Source organism: Vitis riparia, chromosome 18, assembly GCF_004353265.1.
Source record: "Vitis riparia cultivar Riparia Gloire de Montpellier isolate 1030 chromosome 18, EGFV_Vit.rip_1.0, whole genome shotgun sequence".
Classification (NCBI taxonomy): domain Eukaryota; kingdom Viridiplantae; phylum Streptophyta; class Magnoliopsida; order Vitales; family Vitaceae; genus Vitis; species Vitis riparia.
In genome coordinates, this window is record NC_048448.1 from 2,201,825 (window position 1) to 2,223,987 (window position 22,163).

Below are 22,163 nucleotides of genomic sequence, written 5' to 3' on the forward strand. Positions count from 1 at the left end.
ATCCACTGATTCCTCCCTTTTCGCCTTCACTGTGATTGCGTTTGTTTTACCCAACAGAGCTCGTTTTGCTATTGAAGCATACGAACTCCCCCCAACAATCTTACCCGTATCCTTTTCAACCTGGGTATTTGAACTACTACCAAAGGAGCCTACCATCTGGTTAAGCTTCTCCGCCATGGTCACCCATCCCCTTTTATCCCTTTTGCCTCTCGGGATGAAGACGCAGAACCATTTCTTCTCTAGGTCAGAGACCCCTAGCCGGATAAATCCCCCCGCTTCGTTTTTTCCTCGCGACATGGAGTACAGTCGGCCCTGCTCCTTCCATTCCCTTCCCCATCTTGCTTCTTTCTCATCCATTATACATAGATTCAGGCCTTCCAGGAAAAGCCCTAGTCCGTGCGCTCCCAAACGCACCCATGACGAAACCCCTCCCTTCTTCTCCACAATGATAACCTGGATTTTTCCTTTTCTATCTTCCCCGATAATCTCAAAAGCCTTTGATTCCACCGTGAAACTATACTCCTTCCGTCTGCTTCGCGGCACCGGCCCCTCCTCCCCCTCCTCACCATCGCACTCTCCTACGCAGTCTCTCTCGCCTTCACTCGCTCTCTCTCTCTCACCCATTTTATATATGCCTATCAAATGATAATTCTCTTGCCATATGAGGAATCTCTCCTTAAATGCAAGGGATGATCAAAAAAGGAACGGAGAAAAATTAGAGTATGTTTGGCTAATGACTCTAGGAAATGTTTTTATTCTTTTTAATACTTGAAAAATGAAAATTTTTAATTATTAAAAGGCTTAAAAATCTTAAAGTGTATTTGCCGGTGATTCTGAAAGTGTTTCTAGTATTTTTAATGCTTGAAAAATAAATATTTTCAAATGTTAGAAAAACTAAAAACACTTCTATGAATCGTTGTCAAATGCACTCTTAAACCCCCTCAAAATGTGCTTCTTAATTATCCCATTTGTTTAATCTCTTATGTTAAAAAACAAAAACAAATAAAATACGAACTGAACTGAGACTTCAGAAAACACACACATCAGAAAATCACAAGACTAACTGCATGGGACTCCAGAATTTTTGTGGCTCAATTCATTCCATCAAATTCAATGCTTCTTTAACATCATTTCATTTCTCTATTTCTGTAATGGTCTGTGTACAACAGTTATAAATAACAGAAAATGGACAAAAAAAAAAAAAAAAATCTGCAATAGCAGAAAACAAGAATATAAACTATATTACCTCATTACATCAGACTCCTCCATGGCATACTTAGCATGCCAATACAGCAGACAATTATGCTGTCAAATTCTTATTCATTATAAGGACTGGTTTAATCAGCTCATCCAGATCGTCCAAATGCAAATATGATGGTTCACTGCCAAACAAGGTTGTTTGCTGGGTCCTTGGACCATTGATACTTCCAATGTCTTCATCACTAACATCCAGGCTGATATAATCAGCAAATCTTCCTTCTTGAAATGACATGTCATCATTGTTCTTTGCAGTGTCCTTTTCAATTTCAGACACCACCTTTTCTGGATCACGATTGTTGACATGCCTAAAACCAAAGTACCTTCCTTGGGCATTTAGCTCTCTTGATTGTTTCTTCTTCTTTCCTTTGCTTCGGTTTTTGGGATGGTGAAGCTTGCAGTTGGATCCTAGAGGACAGCTTCCAGTAGCTTCAAAGATGGGGCAGACATAGCTGTGTTTCTTCCGACACTGCAAGTTCAGAGATTTGGCAATTTAACTTATTACAGCAGTGTTGCAAAGGATTGGGTCAGTCTACAACTTGACAAGTGAATATATAAAAGTCCAAGCCACCAATATCAAGTTCTTTTACGTCAGGTTTGAACTAGATTCAGTTTTTTCAAGCAGCTTGTTATTATAACTAGGTCATAAGAGAAACACAATTTCCTCATTCAGCTTATATGACTATTAAAAAAAAAAAACCTATATCCTGTGTCTTTGTATAACAAGACATTACCTCATTGCCATCAGCACAATAGCCCCTAAGAAAGCCTTCACAAACAGATGCATTTGGGTTCACATTTACATGCCTATAAGGACAGCTTTCGTTGTTGCATAAACCTGCCACAAAATCAGTCAGAATTTTGCATTTTGTTATCATGTTGAGCAAAAGCACAAAGTAGTAAGGCTCACCCTGCAAAAAATAAGAACAGTCTGGCATTCTTTCTGGAATGACCTGCACAAGATATACAAGGTAACATATTAAGCAAATAATTTTATCAAAAGCACAAGCTGGGAGCCACTTCCAATTGGCAGCATCAAGTTGTATCAACCAGAACTGAATTACACCTTATGAGTCAATTTGCAATTGGGGTTGGAACATAAACCATTCAGAAACTTTGTGCAGACTGCAATTTTAGAGGGATCATGAATATATGGACATTTTCCATCATCCTTGTTGCATTTCCCAAATCTTGTGAAAAACTGACAGTACTTCCACTTCTTAGCCAAGCGCAGCCTGGCGGTGTGCAAACTCCATCGAACTTTCTCACTTGCCAAGATGCGAGTACGTTTCTTTGGATTTCTGATAAGCTGATTACCATTGCCAATCTGAACATATCTGTCGATATTGGAGTGAATTCATCAGCAGATCATTAGGTATTATATATAAGTGAAACTCAACTTGGAAGGCTTTTTATATGAAACTATGAGTTTAGTTATGGCAATCTGATGCAGAAAAGTAGATGGATATACAAGCCACCATACTCGTCATTGCCGATCAGCAATCTCCTTGGAATGTAAGGTTTCTTTGCATTCTTTTCTGATTGTAGAGCTGCAGAGCATGTTGAATCCCCATCTATACAGAATATAAGGACCAAGTTATGAAGTCAATTCTTGCTAAAAATTGTCACCTTACTAACAAATGAAACAGAGATATTTTCATCAAAGGTGATGAAGCAAGGAAAACAAAAGTCAAAACTAAGTTCATCAATCATCATGGACCAGTCCCTTAATGCTTACCAAGTAGAAATTCAGTATGACACTATTAGGTATTATTGTGGTATCTTTAAGTTAGCATTCAGGGGTTCACATGATCTGAGATGATCTCAAAAGTATGCACCTTTTACAAGCATCCCAATGCCTCCCCAGGTAAGTCCCCCAGAACAAACCCCTCTTCTATTCAAACAGTGTTGAGACTAGCCAGGCTATCAACTATTCTTTTACTAATCTATCCACAAAACATGAATACAATTCCAACAATCAAAACAATTAACTAATTGTCTAAATTTTCCAGCAACCTCCCTCACTTTCTATAGAGTATTATCCAGCCAACACAGAACATCCTCTAGCATTCTTAGAATCAGTAACCACAATAGCATTCCTCAGACTCTCCCAATTTTTGCTCCAACAAAAATAGCATCAACCTGTATGACCAGAAGGTTCCAGTCTACAGAATACCAAGCATCATCCTAGTTAATTCAAATTTGCCAAAAAGAATATAAAAGTAGAACCTTCTCTAACTAGGCAATATTAATAGCTCCTCCTGAATGGAAGTGCAGGCATTCCACTCAGAAGGTCAATTTGATGACCTCAAAATCAAGTCATAGTTCTTCAAGAGGTTGAATTCCAATACCTGCCTCCTAAAGAAAACGGAGAGAGGAGCAATGCTCATCATACAGGTGACATTTATCTTGTTCATCCTAGTTAACATCAGTATTAACATAAAATTTACAGGAAAATTGTTCAGAAGGACATGGCAACACACTGCAGTCTTCCAATCAGTAAAACTTTATCCTATGACCGAACTTTCATTGCAAGCCTGCATTTCCTGCAATGTGCAACCTCTAATTCATCGTTGCAATACCAAATCTCCACAATACATCCTAAGTCAACAAGGGGAGATTAGGAAACAATAATCAAAGAAAAAAAGAAGCAGCCATGGCACTATCTTAGCTAGATTCTGCCAGAGAGCTTCTCTTAGGCTGCATGGTAAAAGAATGCAATTGTGCAACATGGCACCCTTTTTTTTTTTTTTTGATGCATATGAAGGAATTGAACAGTAGAATTTTCAGGGAAGAGGAACATCCACATCAAGCATTGAAAGACCTTCCCTGAAAACAAATTTTGACTTATCTAGGATCCCTTGGGTGTGACTTCTCCTCGATGGAATTCATTGAGAGGTTGGGTCAAGGATAGATTTCATAGGATTTCACATTTTGGATTTTCAGTTTCTCTGTTTTGTTGTTTGTTTTTAAATTCTGTATATTCCCAATTTACTGGGGTTGTGTCCCCTATTTCTGTTTGGTGCTCTTAATCAATATTTCTGTTTGCATATTAAAAAAATGGGGATTGTCTCATCCAGAAAACAGGTTCATCTGTTTAACAAGCCTTACCCCAGTCAAATAAGAAAATTATTATTATTATTATTACAAATAAGAAAATTATTATTATTATTATTATTATTATTATTTTCATAAGCAAATAAGTACATATCCAATAAGAAAATATTTCTTTTGATCAGAAACCCAATAGATCTTTTCTATTAATTAAAAAGATCAAGAAGGACGAGACATCCTTCCACAAAGTACAAAATCAAATAAGAAAATTATAGGGGTCATCTCTTAGACAAACAATGTAGTCAGAAAAGCTTGAAAGGCATAGAAAGATACAAAAACAGTTTTATATCAGAGAACATTTAAGGAATCTGGAGCTCACCTGAAATCCTCTGAAGTGTCCGTCTTGAAGAATCCATTTTGTAGCGGACTGAACCAACACGAAATATACGCTCACCTGAGATATGTTCAGATACTTCACAAGTCATTGATTAATACTTGTTACTTAAGAATCAAAACAACATCCTTGTACAAACCACACTCTAAAGATGCAAATCAGAAGCCCTACACAAAAATGTTAACTGAAACAATTATTCACAATAATTTGTGTCTGCCACACCAGGACGTTTCATTGACCTACCTGGGTGCAGCATTATATTATGAACTGACTTACGGGAAGAATGATTTCTACTTTCTGTCTCAGAAATAACAGAAGCAGCACCATTCTGTTCTCTTTTTTTCCTTTCGACTGCAGCAACTGCTAGTGTAGCTTCCTATAAAACACAAACAAATTAGTAAGTACGATCTTCAAGCAGAGACTTCAATTTTGAAATCAATAATTATTTGACTTAAGATAACTGCAGAGCAAAATAAAAACATTGTTTATATGCAGTAGACCCAACCAACCTCATTAGCTTTTTTGGATTGTCTTTCAATGGATTTTGACCATTTCAGACTAGACCCACCGACACCTAATACCTTGGATTTTCGGAGGGAAAATCCCCCAGTTGACCTCGTGTAAACTGTATCTCTCTTTCTCAAGAGTAGCAATTTCCTACTGAAAGAAAATAGTAATCCATCATTTTCTTTGTGATTGTACATATATGACAAACAGAAAACAGCAGCAGAAGCAGACAAAGAAAAAGCCTGCATGCCAATGTACCTGATCATTGATAATGAAGTACTGTTGGAAATCGAAGCTGGATTATGCATAAAACTTCTCCAGTATGTTGCTCTTTTCCATGGAAATAGAGAAGGCAATACCCCTTGACTATGAACTGAATTACCATCTTTTTCTGATGACTGTGCACCTCTTAGTGTCCAAACTAAAGAGAATTTTGAAGGTTCACGTGTCTTTGATAAAACTGCAAATAGAAACCTCACTTAGATCTAGTCAGACAACCAATCATATCAAATCAAACTAATGCATCTTTTTACTATTTAAGGAAATTGATGTATCCTACTAATTACTTCCAGAGATATCAAGATATTCCTCCACTGAAGCTACTTAAGAAAATATAATGGTAAAGAGCAGAGAACTTTAAAAATGCAAGGATATTTAAAATTGATTTCCAAATTAATAAACAGATGGTGCCCAATAAAGCTGTTTTTTTATCTTTTTACACTGAGATGTAAAAGAAATTTTGAGCTTCATGATTAGCATAATCTTATAGGATAAATCAAATTTCATAGTGTTGTCAGGTTAGACAGATTAGCTTTTCATGCACTTCTACTGAGGTGCTATTAGAAAATAAACAAAAATACTGAATACTGCTTGAAGGTAGATTAAGAACTGAAACATCAAATACTCATCTATCTCTTTCCTTTAAATGCATCTAAAAAGAAATTGTAAGCTACAGCTATCCTCCAAACCTTGTCACTCTTATCCACAAGTTGCCAAGCCAACAAACCAAGTGACAGTTAATTTAAGAGGCAAAGAGAATGCTGAGGGGCCATAGTTTTAAAAGACTCAAGGCGCACCAAGGTGCAAAGTCCTCCTGGAGCCTGAGGCGCAAGGCAAACTTAAGGTGCGGGCTTTAGTGAAGTGAGGCGCACCCTATTTTACATATATAATTTTATATAATACAATTAAATTTAATAACTGTTTATTTATCCTAAGTGCATATATCATCAAATATTATCTAAAATTTCAATCTAATCAAAACAAAACATAAAACAAATAGCTCTAAGCATAAAAACTAAGCATCATGATTGTTTCATTTATCATAAAATGTATTCATTTCATAACCATAATAAATAGATAATTCATCATAAATAAATAAATAAATTAAAAAATATAACAATTGTCTTTCACAATTTCATTATTATAATAAATAAATAATAGATAAAATTAATTAATTAAATAAAAATATAAAAATACATAAAAAAAGAAAAAGAAAATAGCAATATATAAATAAGTAGTTTCCATGTTTCACAATTTCATTATCATAATAAATAAATAATAGATAAATAAATAAATTAAATAAAAATATAAAATACATAAATAAAAAAAATAACAATTAGATAAATAAGTAGTTTTAACTTTTCTTTGACAATTTCATTATCATAATAAATAAATAATAGATAAATAGAAATATAAAAATACAAATTTAAATGCCTAGAAGAGACTTAGTGACAGATCGAAGTTGAGCCAACGCCAACCACCAGGTACGCACCTCTCTTTTTCTTCTCCTCTTCTTTCTTGATTCTTCTTTCTGTCCTCTTCTCAATCTCTACTCTCTATTGAGCCTTAATTTTGGGCCTTTTGTGTTTTTTTTAAAGCTCATTTTGGGCTATTAAAAACAAAAAATGCTTCTGCTTCTTCTCACGATCTCACGATCAACTTCCAGCCCTAATCTAGGCGTTTTCTTTTGTTTTTATTCCATCAACAAAATGCAGCGTTTTGCTGGTGAAATAATAACAAAAAAAAAATGCCCAAATTAGGGCTGGAAGTGGATCGTGACTGAGAAAAAGAAGAAGAAATAGAGAAGCGTGCCTTTCTAGAGCTTTGCGCCTGGCCGAAGGCACTCGCCTTCCGCACCTAGGCAGTGCCTTCTTCAACAGGTTGCGCCTTGAGTAAGGCGAGGCGCTGGAGCTCTGCGTCACGCCGCCTTGCTCCTAGGTGCGCCTTTTAAAACTATACTGAGGCCATACCTCTGTGACAACACATATTGAAGGGGGATATGATTATCCAACTATGCATCCTTAAAGCATAAACAACCCCTTGTCACAAGGACACAACCCTTAAGTCATGGCTGGTCAATACCAAGGAGTTTTCTCCCACAGTCTCCCATGAAAAAGAGCCCCACAAAGCCCAAGCTAGAAACCTGAGATTAGGTCAGGATGAGAGCTCCTTCAAAATTTTTTACCAAGAAATTCTTTGGGGAGCTCAAAACTAAAATACTGTTGCTTGGAACCCTAATACTCTGAATACAAACAAACAAAAAAGCTCCCAACAACACTTATCAAAAAAAAAAAAAAGCTCCCAACAACTCTACCTCCAATCATTATAAGTTTCTGGTCAACCCAGGACTCCAATTACAATAGGCACCCTCCACTAAACACCAATAATCAGCAACCAAAGCTACTCCATCAACTGCCAACTCAAAAAAGATATGGAAAGCAAAATTGCAAGCTCCCCTCCCCATACCAAACATCACACTAGAACATTATCCTGACAGCCAAAATATGATTCAAACCATGGAATAGGCCCCAACTTTTCCTCATAGGTTTCCAAAGGATCCAGCCATCACTCCCCAACAATCCATGACCAATCCACTTCAGTTCTCCAAACTTGGCCCCCACAACATTCGCCAAGCCTATCTCTGTACTTCTCAAACCTCCAACCCTATTTGATAAGCAAAGTTTTATTGAGAACAAAATCAAGTTTCTAAACCCCATTCCGCCTTACTTCTTTGAAATTCTCAGTCACCCATTTAGCCAAACAAATGTAGTCTGTAATTCTATGAACAATGTTCTTCACAATGCATATACAAGTAACCAGGGCAAGATGGAAAACAGTCACCCACTCAACCAAATGAGCCTGTAAATCTGTTGCCTCATGCACAATGTACTTCAACACAGCAGACACGACAAACAAGGGCAAGCAAGCAGTAGATCATAAAGAGATGAAAGAAAAATTTCTGTACTTAAAAAATTAACATTACCAGAAAAAAGACTTGGTGAAAGCTATTTGGCAGTTGAATGCATATTTTTGTGAGTCAACATGTCGGATGCTAATTTCATCCAGCAACATGAAACATGATGATGCACAATGATTGCATAGAAGAGTATCTAGAATCTTTTAACGGCACCAAACAGAATGTTATGAAATTAAGCATTTTTAAAAACTTCAGTGGCATCAACCTCTCCATGAACCCTCTTTAGGTCTCCATGATGGAGTTGGTTGGTGCTACACTCCTTAAACTATGCTGGATTTTAGGGGGTGTCTACGCAAACCCCTTAGGGAGTAGGCTGATTTTAGGTTCTGAACTTTTCTTTTGGTCTTAGCCAGGGTGACTGTGGGGTGACCTAGATTTTTCTGTATTAGCTTGAAGGATATCCCTTCCTCAACTGTACTTGGTTTTTACTTCATAAATTTCTGCATTTCTTTTCTCTTTTTTCTTTTATTTACTTTTCTTTTCTTTTTTTCCCTAAGAAAAAACTAAATGAATAGAAGATGTCAGATTACAAGTTTACTTCTTACTAAATGTTCCAAATGATTATAGTTAGCATAAACAGCCATGCTGATTGGTTCACAAAATTGCCTCTTGAAAGGATAAACTAAACAAACCTAAAGAAAGAGTTCTTCATACACACCTTTATCAGATGGCCTCTTGCTAGAACTTTTGCTTGAAACAAGCTTGGAGGGCCTTTGCCCCTCAGAGTTTGAACCGTCATCTGGAATGGCAACTGTCTGCTTGATGTGACTTTCCAACGACGTTCTAATGAGCTGATTTTTCCTCCTCTTGTAGTAACCATCAGAGGATAATGCTGGGGTTTTATCTGCATTTTGAACAGACATGTCATGTGGATTTGAAGCAGCAACTAACTGGTTTGACTTGCGCTTCACATATGTTATCCTCTTCAATTTTGAAGACTCCGAATTTCCATCATTTAAGACACTCTGGCTTTCCAAATTATTGATCAAACCAGTTTGATTTTCTGTACTTCCAGAAGACTTTGCTCCATCCTCAGAAGACATTGGCATTTTGATATTCTCTGCAGGGTCTGGCATATTTCCTGAACAACCATTTAGGAGAGGATCCACCAATGGGGAAGTTGTGCAATCACCTGAAGAGATGGTAGTGAATTTTGGTAATTTGGTGGAATGGGGTAATGGAGGTGTTTGAGGCCTCTCAGAAGGAGCATCTGTTGCTCCTGTGCTTGAGCGATTAGATGGGTCAATAACATCAGTTCTGCTTTCAGATCCTGTTCTCTTTCTCATTTCATCTACACCAGAAGGATTCAATCGGTAAACAGAGGAACTCAAACCATGTGAACCCTGGGGAATAACAGCAACTGGAGCAGGTTTTCTTACAAGGCTGTTGCCTTTACGAATGTAAGAAGTACCTTGTACCTTTCCAATTTTTTTCAACTGCCTTTGTGGAGGAAATGCAATCGAGAGAGGCTTCTTTAATGATGAAGACGAAGCCCCAGTTCGATACCATGTTCGGGGTTTTGCAATGTGAGTTGAAGAAGCTGTCTTCTTTGAATTGGCAAGGAAAAAGGATGAAGGAGCTGGAAAAACCCTAGGAACCAAATTATTTAGATGGTTTTTGCTCCCATTCAACTCTCCACTAATAAGATTTACACTGTGTGTTGTTCTTTTGGTATCCTGTGATGATGGTTGTACTGTTTTCCCATTGATTGAATTATCACTTCCTATTGCATCATCTAATTTAAAATTACTTTCGGAACTCTGTGAACATGAATTATGGGCAAATAAAACAGAACCACAATCAACCATAGGCTTTTCATCTGATTTTCTGTCATCTCCACAACCCTTTTGATCTGAAATTTGCTCAACTGATAGTTCAGTATCCAACGTGTGTAGACCTGGAATAATGGGCAAGGTTTCAGGAGAGGCCATGTTGGAAAGTGTATCAGGCAGAGATTGCATCAGTTCATCATTGGAGTTAGTAGGAGAGACTCCATTGCCATCAGCAGCTATAGACAGATAGTTTGATACAGTAGGTTGTTTATCATCCTTCATAAGAGTATGAGTATCACATTCCATACCTGTACTGAGTTGTTTACGATTCAAGTCCAGAGTCTCAAGGGCTGCAGTACTTTTGCAGTCAGCAGTCCCCCTGTGAAGCATACCCGGCTCTTCCAGACCATGTACACTGATTCTTTCTCTAATTCCACTTTCCAGGCCCATAACCTCATTTTGATGATCAATAGAAGACATACCTGGAGTTTCTATCTGCTCAACCCTCAATCCTGATGGACAAGAAGATTGCAAACTTGGAATGGCTAACTCCTCAACAATAACACTTGGTTGCACAAATTTCATATCATTGGCACTCGAATCATCTCCTACTGAACTCATGGCCTCAAAATTTCCTCTTGTTGTTCTGTTCTCAGGCAATACAGTGTTTCCCTCCAGACAAGGCTGCAAACCAGTAGCAGACATAGTAATGACAGAGACTGGAACTTGCTCTTCTGATTGTGTAAGACAATCATTAGAATTTGAAGGCACTTCAGGACCAATCGTTGAGGCATCTGGAATTAGAGATTCCTTGTGGATCTCAGGCCCCATTGGGCTAGAAAAACCTGGATCAGGAACAAAGCCTTTCCTCCTCTTTTTGAGCTTAGGAGAAGTCCCATTTTGACCAACATCAACATCTCTAAAAGAAACCTTAGTCTCAGAAAGGTCTTTCATTGAACTGTTCCCATGCAAAACACTGACCCTATCTTCACAAGCTTCTGAGCCAACCTTCAAACTCGCAACATAAGAATTTGCAAGGCTAGGATCCTTCATAGAACAACTTAAGGTTGCATCCACATCATGTCTAGAGGTGATTACATTTAGAGGTTTCACATGCACTTTTGCTGAATGAGACAAATCTGACTGAGAGGTTCTAATTTTTCTCTTTTTCTTACCCTTGGGTGTATAATCCTTACCAGAATCAACATTAAGATTGCCTCCCATTGAAGCCATATCTTTTGCAGGTCTCTCTATGGCACCATTCTCAACTGACATGATGACCCCATCTTGAGACAGCTGCTTGCCAGCATCATCCACAATACCAGTGTTAGAAGCAGTAATTTTCTCTTGTGATTTAGTAAGACCGTTGTCAGAAGTCAAGGCAGTCCCTGTCCCATTACTGGAGCCATCCACGTTTAAGGGACCCTCATGAGTTCTGTTTTCCTTAGAACATAGAACAGGAACACTCGCATTCCCTCCTAAAGAAAAAGGCCTTGGATTCTCAAGCAGTACACTGATGTGGTTAGAACAAGGATGGCTGCTCACAGCACCCACAGTGCCAATATCAGAGGTGGAAATTTTCTCTTGTGTCTTAATTAAATCACAATCAGAACTAGATCCAATATTGAAATCATGGACGGAATTATTTGTATTGGCAAGACCCTCTTGAATCTTTGTTTCCTCTAAACTTGACAAACAAACATTAACATTGCCTCCTACTGAAAGCATAGTCTCTGAAGATCCTTTTAAAACATCATTCTCAAGTGACACACTCGGACCATTTTGACAAATCTGCATGCTAACGTCACTTATACCATCAATGTCAGTATAAGTTGTTTCATTTGGAGATCTAGTTAGACCCTTTTCAGAATTTGAGATGACATTCAAATCATGCATGGATCCTTCAGTATTTATGGGACCCTCATGAAAGTTGGTTTCCTTCTGACTGGAAAACCCTGAAGGAGGACTTAATCTGTTCCTCTTTTCTGTAAGCTCAGCTACACATGCCTGACCAGAAACAGTGTCAGTGATACTTTTCTCTGAAATATTTGACAGCAGAGACTCATTCACTTTGTTATTCTTAGACAATGCAATTACTTCATTAACACCAGCGACTGAAATTAAACCAGCAGAAGTTATTTTCTCTTTTGGATGTGCTGCATTATTGGAGCTAGAGGCTGCAGATGGCCTAAGGGTGGAACTACCTGGAGCTTCTCCTCGTTTCTTTGTTAATTGTGAATTTGACGCACGAGAAATAGGAATCGATACTTTCCTCATGACTTTCTTCTTCTTTGTGACCTTGGGTGAAGACATTCCACCAGAACCAATGCTGGCAGCAACCTTTTCTGAAACCATACTGTTAAGACATCCTTCCACTCTATTGTTTTCCAGTGAAATATTGGTCCCACTGGAACAAGGCTTTGAACTAAAAGTTTGCACAGTTTCAAGACCAGAAGCTGTCACTTTCTCCTTCAACTGTTTTGGATCTTTATGACACAAGGATGGGTCGGCCACAACACTTGGCAAGCAATCCCGTTTTACAGGTTCCTCATTGAGTTTATTCAGCTGTGAACTTGAATTATCCATATTAGGCAGTGTAATTTTCCTAAGCTCTCTGTTCCTAGGTATCAAACGCAAATTTCTATCAGAAACAACCGTGGGGCTTGAAGGGGCCATAATTGCCTTGGCTACTAGTGAATTGGATTTGAAAGAAACATCAAGCTCTACTGGACTCCTTTCTCTCTTGTCTGCCATTCCATGATCCAAATATTCAAGGGGATCTTTACCTCTATATTGACTAGAGGTGGACTCATCATAATAAAACTGCCCATCATCTCTCTTTCTAGGACTAGGCTTCTGCAGTTGAATCCTGAGAAGGGCACTCTTCTTCTGTATTTTCTTTCTGGGGGAGCGAGTGAATTCATGACTACCCTCCCTGCTCCCCCTATTAGTAAATTTTCCCAACTCCAGGGCATTGGGGCCTCGTTTGAAGGAGTAAACCTGAACCCCACCGCCATCATCAATCTCATTGTTTTCCAGACCAATTAAATAGTTGGCCACGTCTCTTTGGGGTTGTCTACTATGAGCCCACCTCTGATTTTCACTCACTCCATCACCTCTGCCATTCCTAATGAACTCCTCATCACGTGACGAGCCGTATCTTGAGTCATAATTCCCCAAACTTGAGGAGTCGGGTTCCACAACAAAATGAGAATCACCAAAACCAATATTCCTCAAAGATTTGTTAGCATTCTGTACCAAATGGCTGTGGCGATCAAAATCATCATGGCTACGACCCTCACCTCGACCCCACACCAACTCCTCGACCCGTTTATGTTCAAATCCACCATTCATTTCATCCCTAAACCTAGAACTACCCTCCGGATCATGCCTAAACTCACCGATTGCACGGAACGGTGAAACGGGATTGTGATTAAATGATCGGTGATGACTGGTCTCGTGATCTGATCGGATGACAGGGTACAGCCTCGGCGGCCGGTTCTCGGTCGAAACCCTGGAAGGCTCCCAAAACTCGGGACGTGAATTATCAAAGTGGTGCACGCGAAGACGGTGACGATCATCGTCCAAAAGGGTCCGATTAGAAACCCTATGTGGTGACCGACCCACATCAAGATGGCGGTGGTGGTGGTGATGGAGAGATCCGGGTTCGTCATCAATCAGACGAATAGGGTTAGGGCTAGGGTTAGCGCTACGAAAAGTGAATTGAGATTGGTGGGGGCTGAAGGGCGGCGGCGGTGGAGGAACGGTGAGAGGACGGTACGATGGTGGCGGAGGTGGCGGAGGGAGTGCCGGCGAAGGTTGCAGAAGATGGTGGTGGTGGCGGTGATTACCATAGAAATTAGGATCATCGGGCAATTGAGAAGGGATATGAGCATACCTTGAAGAATTGGGGTGGTGATGAATTAACGGCGGGAGATCCATTTGCCGCTTTCTCTCTCTCTTTCTCTCTCTTGATGGACTTGCGCTACTGTTTTTCCTCTTCCCTTCTCTAATACCATCGTTTGGTGTTGGACTCCACATTCAACTCCCATCAATATATTTCCTTTTCTCTCTCAAAATTCCTCTCCAATCAACATTATCTTTATGGTGGGTGGTTTATATTTCACTATCAATCCTTAATTCCACCAATATATTTCTTTTTTTTTTTTATAAGCTCCTACTTTGTTAAACATTTATTAATAATTTTTTTCTCTGAAGAAATAATTAATAGTATTTTATTATTCTTCAAAGATATTTATTTTTAAGTTGTCCCAGAAAGACTTATATTCATAATTTAATTTATAAATTTAAATCTTCGTTTCTCTCCGATTCCTCGTTCTAGGGTTATAAAAATAAAAAGTGGTTTTATGAGGGTTTTTTTTTTTTTTTTAAATATTAAATATTTAATAATTTATTTTTAAAAATATTTAATAGATGATTCTTTTAAAAATATGAATAATATTTTTTATCTATAAAAAAATTTAGTAGTATTTCATTAATTTGAAGCATTCTTTAAAGATATTTATTTTTAAATCACTTTTTTGTTTTCTTGGTTGGGAGGGTTTTGGAGGCTACCCATCCATGTCCCCTTTTGTAAATTTAATTTTCCTTCCCATCCGGGCCAGATCATTGCAAGGATGAGAAATCTCTATTATTGTTCATAATGTTATATCTAATTTTAATTTTTTAAAATATAAATTTATTAATTTATTATATTTAACATAAATATATAAAATTTTATATACTAGTAATAATAATATAATTGGACAGGGAATTGTGGGATGATCCATTAGAGCAACTGGATTTAGACATATTATTTACTTTGGTCTTCAGAGTCAAAAAGTCTTTCTTAGCTTCTTGTTCAAGTTCAAAATTTTTCCTTTCTCTCCCGGAAATTCATGACAACCAAACAAATTTCCTCTACACACCATGTATTTCCAAAATAACGTTAAAAAAAAAAAAAAACCTTTCAAATTTTTTCTCATCAAATTTACTACATAACATCTAATATTACAGCCTATTTTCTCTCTCTAGAACAATGTTCCTTTAACATCAAATAAAAACATATCATTCTCAGCCCGTTTCTCTTAAACCATCCATATGTTGCAGTCCATAAGCACCAAAGTAAAGATGTTAATATTGAGTGTTCAAAGATGTTGTGTAGGACTGCTGAACAGTTGACAATGTTCAAAGATGTAAAACCATCCATACAATTCCTAAGAAACATGTTGTGTAGGACTGCTGAACAGTTGACAATGCAAGTATCCGTGGATATGGGCACTGCTTGTAAATGGACACATACAGAGAATATAGGTGGGGTGTCGGTGGTGATGGTGGCTAAGTGGAGGAGACCACCTAACTTGTTATGGCTACAACTTTCAATATGGGGATCCAAATTTGAGCATGTTAATGGGAAAGGAATCTAAAAAAGTGACAGCACCAAGTTGCAGGGCCACATACACGAGAAATTTGTATCACAAACACATGGGCTAGAAGAGTTGCAGATGCTTCAAATGCTGCAAGGAAGTCAAGCCTCAAAAGTAAAATTGCTCTTATTAGATACACTTGGAAATGGAGCAGCAGTTACTTGTGCCCACTTCTTGATCAACATGTAATGATCCATAGTTTGAACATATCCACATTCCACCATAACAAATCACTCTCAGCTCTCTTATCTTTTCTAGATTGGGGAAGAGGGCTGACACAATTTTCCACAAAACCACAAGGGAAAGTCATGACTGCTAAGGTAAGGTAAGGTAAGGTGAGGCGGAGGGTACTCCAGCAAACAACCTCTCATCCAAGACCTATCTATAAGCAAACACAAAAATGCAACGAAAGCCGAAAGGGGGGAAAGCCCAACAGAATATACAAAAGAATAGCACAAATGGAGGGTGAGATGGTGCATTAATGCATTTTGCTAGCAACACTGGTTAGTCGAAGCTTGATGAGCGGCTCCACCTGCCTTGCAAGTAGTCCTCTAACGAGACACTTTGCTCAATGCTACTCATGGAGAGTGAATCTTCCTCAACATCAAGTAAAGCAAGGTTAAGATGGGACTGGAGATTTGAATGGGGAAAAGCTTCATCATCTGGCGTGTCAGACCCTTCACAAGCGTTGACTTGCAGCCTTGCCCACTTGGTTGCCTCCGCGTCACCTTGGAGGAGCTTTGAGACCTGTTCTCAGAACAAGGGTCTGTTAGGAGTGTTTCATATATTAATTGTGGGCTCATGCTAGTATTGTTAGGTACTATGTAACATGGATAGTTGATTACAGAACAAAATTGAATGAAATACATTCAACATCGATGGGATTCATTTTCTTTCCATTACTTGTTTGTAATAAATTTTTGATTTAGTGGGATTTCTCCATAACCATTTCTCATATTAAGGTTATGTTTGGTCTCTCAAAAATGGAAGGAAAATATAAGGGAAAGAAAACATAAAAGAAAAATAGAAAGAAAGAAAAAATAGATTAAAAGTAGATAAATTATTTTTATTTATTATTTCAAATTTATTTTATTTATTTTAACTCATTGATATAAATATTAAATAATTTAAAAATACATAAATTCCGAATTAGTTTTAATTTTGATTTTCTTTAATATTTTTTTTTATAGACAATCAAACATAAAAAAATCATTTTCCTTTATAATTTTTCTTCTTTTCTTTGTATTTTTTGAAACCAAACATAACCTTAGAGAAGACTTACAAGGCTCATTTGTGGCCGAGCTCTTGGCGCACGTCTGATACAGAGAATAGCAGCCCATACCATCCTCTCCATCTGGTTGGAGTCATAGTTACTGCCCAAGCTTGGGTCCAATAATTCAGAAACCTTCCCACCATATAGAATTGGCTTTGCCTGTAAATTAATTTCCATTTATGAAACTAGATCAAGAGGTAAATTCAGTACTGAATAAATTGTATGAGTTCCATGGACATACCCACATAACCAGGCTCTCTTGACCTTTTGGATAATCACTGCTGATCGGTTTTCTTCCCGAAAGAAGCTCAAGGAGGACAACACCAAATGCGTAGACATCTATCTTCTCATTTACTTTGCCATACATGAAGTATTCAGGAGCCATGTAACTGCAGAGAAAATAAATGTTCTGAACTTTCTCAATGACAAGTAATAACTTTTTTACTCAAGATTTTAAAGCCATAATTCAAAATAGTGGGGTTTATTGATCTTCTGAAAAATGACAAGAATGTGGGACATAGAAGTTATAGCTACTGGAGAAGAAGCACAAACCCGAAGGTGCCAGCAACATCAGAGCAGGTTATATGTGATGAGGAAGTTGAGGCCCATTTAGCTAGTCCAAAATCAGAGAGCTGAAAAGAAAAAGAAAGGATATTGGTATATTACAGTGTCAGTGAAGACTTCAAGAAAGAAAAAAAAATCATCAGATCCAATAAACTATATGGTAAAAATACAGTACCTGTGGCTCAAAATCATCTGCTAATAGTATATTTGACGATTTTACATCCCCGTGGATCACGGCTTGAGCGCTGCCACAGTGCAGATAATCCAGTGCCTCAGCTACACCCACAGCAACCTTGTATCTCTCACTCCAACCAAATGCAAAAAGATCCTTTTTATTACCTGATTCAATAAAGAACCAACAAGAAACATATCGCTAATTAAGAACACAACTGTCTTCAATTTCAATTTAATATCTAAAAAAATAAAAGTTTTTGTGTAACTCTGGTACCATAAAGGTTCTCCTCCAGGCTTCCTCTTGATAAGAAATCATAAACCAGGAGAAGATTATTGTTCTCAAAACAGAAGCCCAAAAGGGAAATGATGTTCTTGTGATGCAAGGTAGAAATAATCTCAATTTCCAAGAGGAACTCCTTCAATATATCATCAGATGGCTTCAAGATTTTCACTGCCAATTCCTTGCCATCAGAAAGACAACCTCTATATACCCGACTGCTTCCACCTTTTCCAATCAAATTCTCTGAAATCACAGAAAACTGATTATTTTAACTAACATTCTATGAGGACTTAATGGTGTAATTGATTAGACACCACAGTTAGTGGAAGAAAACAAACCAGGCATGAAATTTGATGTTGCCGAGAAGAGTTCTTGATACTTGAACAGTCTACAAGTTGCTGAGTACTTCTCATGAAGACCCTCCAATTCTTTAGCTAGCTTTGTTGAACTGCGGCTGGGAGAAGGTGGAGCAGATGCATTCTCAGTTCCTACTGGAACAATTGCACCACTTTCACCATCTAAATTGGTAGATAGGTCTTCATCCCCATCACAACTACTTTCTTTATTATCCAAACTGGCTGCAGATGGAAAGTTCCTACTGGGCAACCTCATTGCCCACTGAACCACAGAGATCTGCCGCACTGAGGATTTGGTAGAAGTTTGCCGGTCTGGTAAAATGGCCCGGCGGAGGAGCGGCCAACCAGGTCTCAGTTCAGGCAATTCTCTGATCAACAGAGAGATTGAACTCGATGATGCCTCTAGCTTCTGAACAGGCACAATAGCCAGTGAATCATCTTCATGATGGCTGTCACCAGAAGATCCTTCTATGGATTGACTACATGAATTCTCAGGCATAGCAGAGAGTGGGGCACAAATGGAACAAATTTGTTTTGGCTCACTCTCCTTACAATCTGTACCACCATTAACCAGCCCCAACTCCAAACTCTGGCAAGCACTTGGATCACAGATGGTTGATGGCTCCTCATTTGCCTTGCCATGATTTATTGCCTTTGATTTCTTACTCACTGACTGGTGAATTCCACCGAGCAAACCATTCCGGCGATGTTCCTCTTTTTCTGCAACAAGTATACAAGCAATATTAGAATTTGACTACAAGTATAAACTATTCATGCACAAAACCCCAACCTAAGAACTGAGACCTTGTGAATCAACAGTAGTTCTCATAGAAGCTTCTCTCTGGAACACAACTTTCCCATTGTTCACAGCAAGAACTGAACAATCCTTTGGTAGTTTCTTTGCACAGTACTTTGCAACCGCGGCGGATGACCTGATTGCATGATGGTTCCGAGCTGTTCCTACTATAACCTTACTAGCAACATAAGATTTCACCTCCCTGACCAGAATTTTCCCGATAGATGAACCTCTGCAGATCTTTAGCTTGAGATCCACCTGCAACAATTCCACCAAAAAGACTCAATTCTTTCAGCTCTCTGTTTGTTTCCGAGAAATGTTGGGAAAATGGGAAAAAAAACTTTAAACCTTTGAATCTAAATTCAACAAAAACTTTCAGTGGCTGAACCTAATTCAACCAGTTGGTCCAATTTAGTTTAATTTGTTCATTTTAAAGAAACCATGACAACAAACGAAAAAACTCAAAATTCCATTTGTCTTCATTCTCTCTGTTTTCTCTGCTACCAAACAGAGTACAGATGCTGAATAAGAAAAAAAACAAATAAAAACCCGAGGAAAGAGAATCAAAGAACAGAAAAACAGAAAACAAGCAGAAACACCGACCTGTTTCAAGTTGCAGAAACCTTCATATACAGCAAGAACAGAGTCAAATGCCTTAACCAGCGAAAGAAGCGACGATTTCCCATCTCGATCCACAATTTCTACATACACCCATTTCTCCAAATCAGACAAACTTCACTTCAACCCATCAAAACCTCCCAAAAGAACAGAAAGCAAGAACACCCACAAAATGAAACACAAAAAAAAAAAAAAATAAATAAATAAATAAATTCGTACTCAAACCATACTTACCATTGTGACCAAGAACATGCAGAGCAATCACACGGTCACCCGGCTGAGCCACTTTCACCAGAGCCCAAGTCAGCAACTCTCTACTCTGCGAGTCCAACTTCACTCCGACCACCACCGTCCCACCGCCGGACTTCTCCACTTCTCCGGAAGACCCACCTGGTATCATCTTCATCTTCCTGGTCAGTTTCCAGCGCTGCTTCCCTCTGATTCCTGCTACCTCACAGTGCTCCGGCCGGTCATCCGTTAATATATAGCTAATCTTAGAGATCAGCTTTAACCGTCGTTGGTTTGCTTTTCAAGTCGCACACCAGACCAGAAAGTGAAGTGCGGCGTGTTACCCTACGGGCGGTCCTACTTTACTTGATATGACCCATCACAAAAGGTCAGTGATGCCATAATGTGAAATATGAACGGTGATGAATGAGGTCACAAGGGCCCACAGTCGAGCGACATCAGACCTAAAATCACGATCAAAGACGTCGTTGAGGAAATCAGGTGATCACCATATCACCGTACAGTAGAACTCCATCTACCGAATCACCTACGAGTCATCGAATATCACATACCATGGCGCGTGTCATGCACGCAGTAAGATAAAACTTTAGAACCTTTAAGTTGAAAAACTCTCCCACATCAAAACATTTTCCCTCTCGCCAACCCTTTAATTCCAATGGTCTTCGCTTTTGGTAAGAAATATTTTTTTAGCGATGTGACTACTAATATTTGTTTATTTATTTATTAATCTGAATGCTTTGGAGAGAATAAGGTACAAAAGTTTGATTCATCGGAAAAAAGTTATGGCCTTTATTCTTTAATTAATCACATTAAGATGATTGCCCCAGATTGGTGTACTTTTTTCTCACTTGGCCCAATTCAATAATGGGGGAGTTGGGTTAATGTTAAATTAATTTTATTGTTCAAAATTAATGTGCTTTTTGGGTTTTTTTTTTAGTAAAATGCCCCATTTTAAAACACATTTATAAAATTAAGAAAAATTCATATATATTTATATATAGAGTATAAAAAACTTTCTCTCATATAAGATATTACAAATACTCCTTGTAGACATAAAAAAATTAGTGGATAAGTCTCTCATCTTATGGATAAGTCTCTCTCATCTCCAACTATAAAAATAACAATAATAATGAGAAAATTATTATTATTATTATTATCTTGTTGGTAAAACCTTCCGATAAATTTTTTTTTGCTAAAATTAAGGAACTAAATCCCTTAAATTAAGCAATTAAAATTGAGGAATTTGAAATTCAAATTCTCTATCTTCATTTATAAATAGAGAGAAAATTTAAAGGTAACTTCGTACGAGGGCAAAAAAACTAATACACTTGTGGCCCTCAAAATCAAGAAAAATATTATTTGTTAGAAAGAATATTATTTCTGAGATGGTACCCGCGATATTCTTAAATTTAATAAATCATTTGTTCTACACTCCTCGTGCAAATATAATATAAAATATTTGTTTTGTTTCATAAGAGATATTTATTTGTTTGATGTCATAATATTGTGAAACATAATGATGTTATATTTATATGAAAGGGGGTGATATCTCATTTCAGATAAATGAAAAAGTTTCTGATATTATATATAAGTATGAATTATTTCCAATCATATAAACATATTTTAAAACTGTGAGAGAATTTTTTGATTCAAAACAAACAATAAGTAAACCGTTTAATACGAATTATTACAAACTTAAATTTATTAATCATAATTGATAAGGTTCTATGAAATCCATTAAATCATACCATGGAAAACATATATTTGGTTTTAATGTAGATGTAAAAATAGTAGGAGTCATTGAAGAGGAGGGTGGTGGACCGTGGAGGGCACCGACCCAATACTCGTGACTGCGCTCAACTCTAAGCTACCACGCTCCGCCAGCATGTACACCATCTCACGTGACTCTCAACCCACTGTACGACACGTGGCACCATTATTTTTTATGACGGCTACTGAACACGTGCTTGACAAGCTGACGTCCACGTGCCCACTAAGGAAGTGGAGATGGCTTCCCCACCCCCCATTTTGCTAATTCCACTGAAAGCAGCACCCAAGGCCCAAGACTGTACACAGTCTTTAGCTGCTATGGAAATAGAGTATTCGGAGCAGAGAAAAAACAAACAAGAGGAACCGCAAAATTACGGGAGGGTAGGGCCATTGATCTTTGATGGGTGACTTTGCATG

General features: G+C 37.9%; 2 protein-coding genes across 5 annotated transcripts; both read right to left on the reverse strand.

Annotated features, from left to right (window-relative positions):
* Window positions 1-1,070: 1,070 nt before the first annotated feature.
* Window positions 1,071-14,303, reverse strand: LOC117907218 (uncharacterized protein At1g21580). 4 transcript variants are annotated; one of them, XM_034820679.1, is made up of 10 exons: window positions 9,127-14,303; window positions 5,471-5,672; window positions 5,215-5,362; window positions 4,982-5,081; window positions 4,691-4,765; window positions 2,741-2,831; window positions 2,324-2,594; window positions 2,168-2,210; window positions 1,992-2,095; window positions 1,071-1,726 (listed from the first exon to the last, which is right to left on the reverse strand). In XM_034820679.1, the coding sequence occupies exons 1-10, from the start codon at window positions 14,279-14,281 to the stop codon at window positions 1,301-1,303; spliced, it is 6,615 nt and encodes a 2,204-aa protein (XP_034676570.1). In that variant the 5' UTR covers window positions 14,282-14,303; the 3' UTR covers window positions 1,071-1,300. The 4 variants fall into 4 exon arrangements, with proteins under 4 accessions (XP_034676570.1, XP_034676568.1, XP_034676569.1 ...); XM_034820677.1 differs by having other exon boundaries at window positions 4,949-5,081; XM_034820678.1 differs by having other exon boundaries at window positions 5,215-5,365; window positions 9,127-14,302.
* Window positions 14,304-15,752: 1,449 nt separating this feature from the next.
* Window positions 15,753-20,293, reverse strand: LOC117907518 (probable receptor-like serine/threonine-protein kinase At5g57670). The gene is given in 11 exon segments (XM_034821073.1): window positions 15,753-16,202; window positions 16,204-16,413; window positions 16,949-17,098; window positions 17,181-17,328; window positions 17,492-17,571; window positions 17,679-17,842; window positions 17,952-18,200; window positions 18,296-19,033; window positions 19,118-19,367; window positions 19,713-19,810; window positions 19,962-20,293. Coding segments are annotated over 11 exon segments (2,304 nt in total). The 5' UTR covers window positions 20,134-20,293; the 3' UTR covers window positions 15,753-16,157.
* Between the last annotated feature and the right edge of the window lie 1,870 nt (window positions 20,294-22,163).

Bases quoted from the DNA above. Each gene is read 5' to 3' on its own strand.
- LOC117907218 (XM_034820676.1), bottom strand. From the start codon at position 14,281: ATGTGGAGTCCAACACCAAACGATGGTATTAGAGAAGGGAAGAGGAAA. The intron at 5,673-9,126 runs GTGTGTATGAAG...TTCTATTTGCAG, and splicing joins CAAGAGGCCATCTGATAAAG to TTTTATCAAAGACACGTGAA. The intron at 2,832-4,690 runs GTGAGCTCCAGA...TATTCTGTATAG, and splicing joins GACACTTCAGAGGATTTCAG to ATGGGGATTCAACATGCTCT.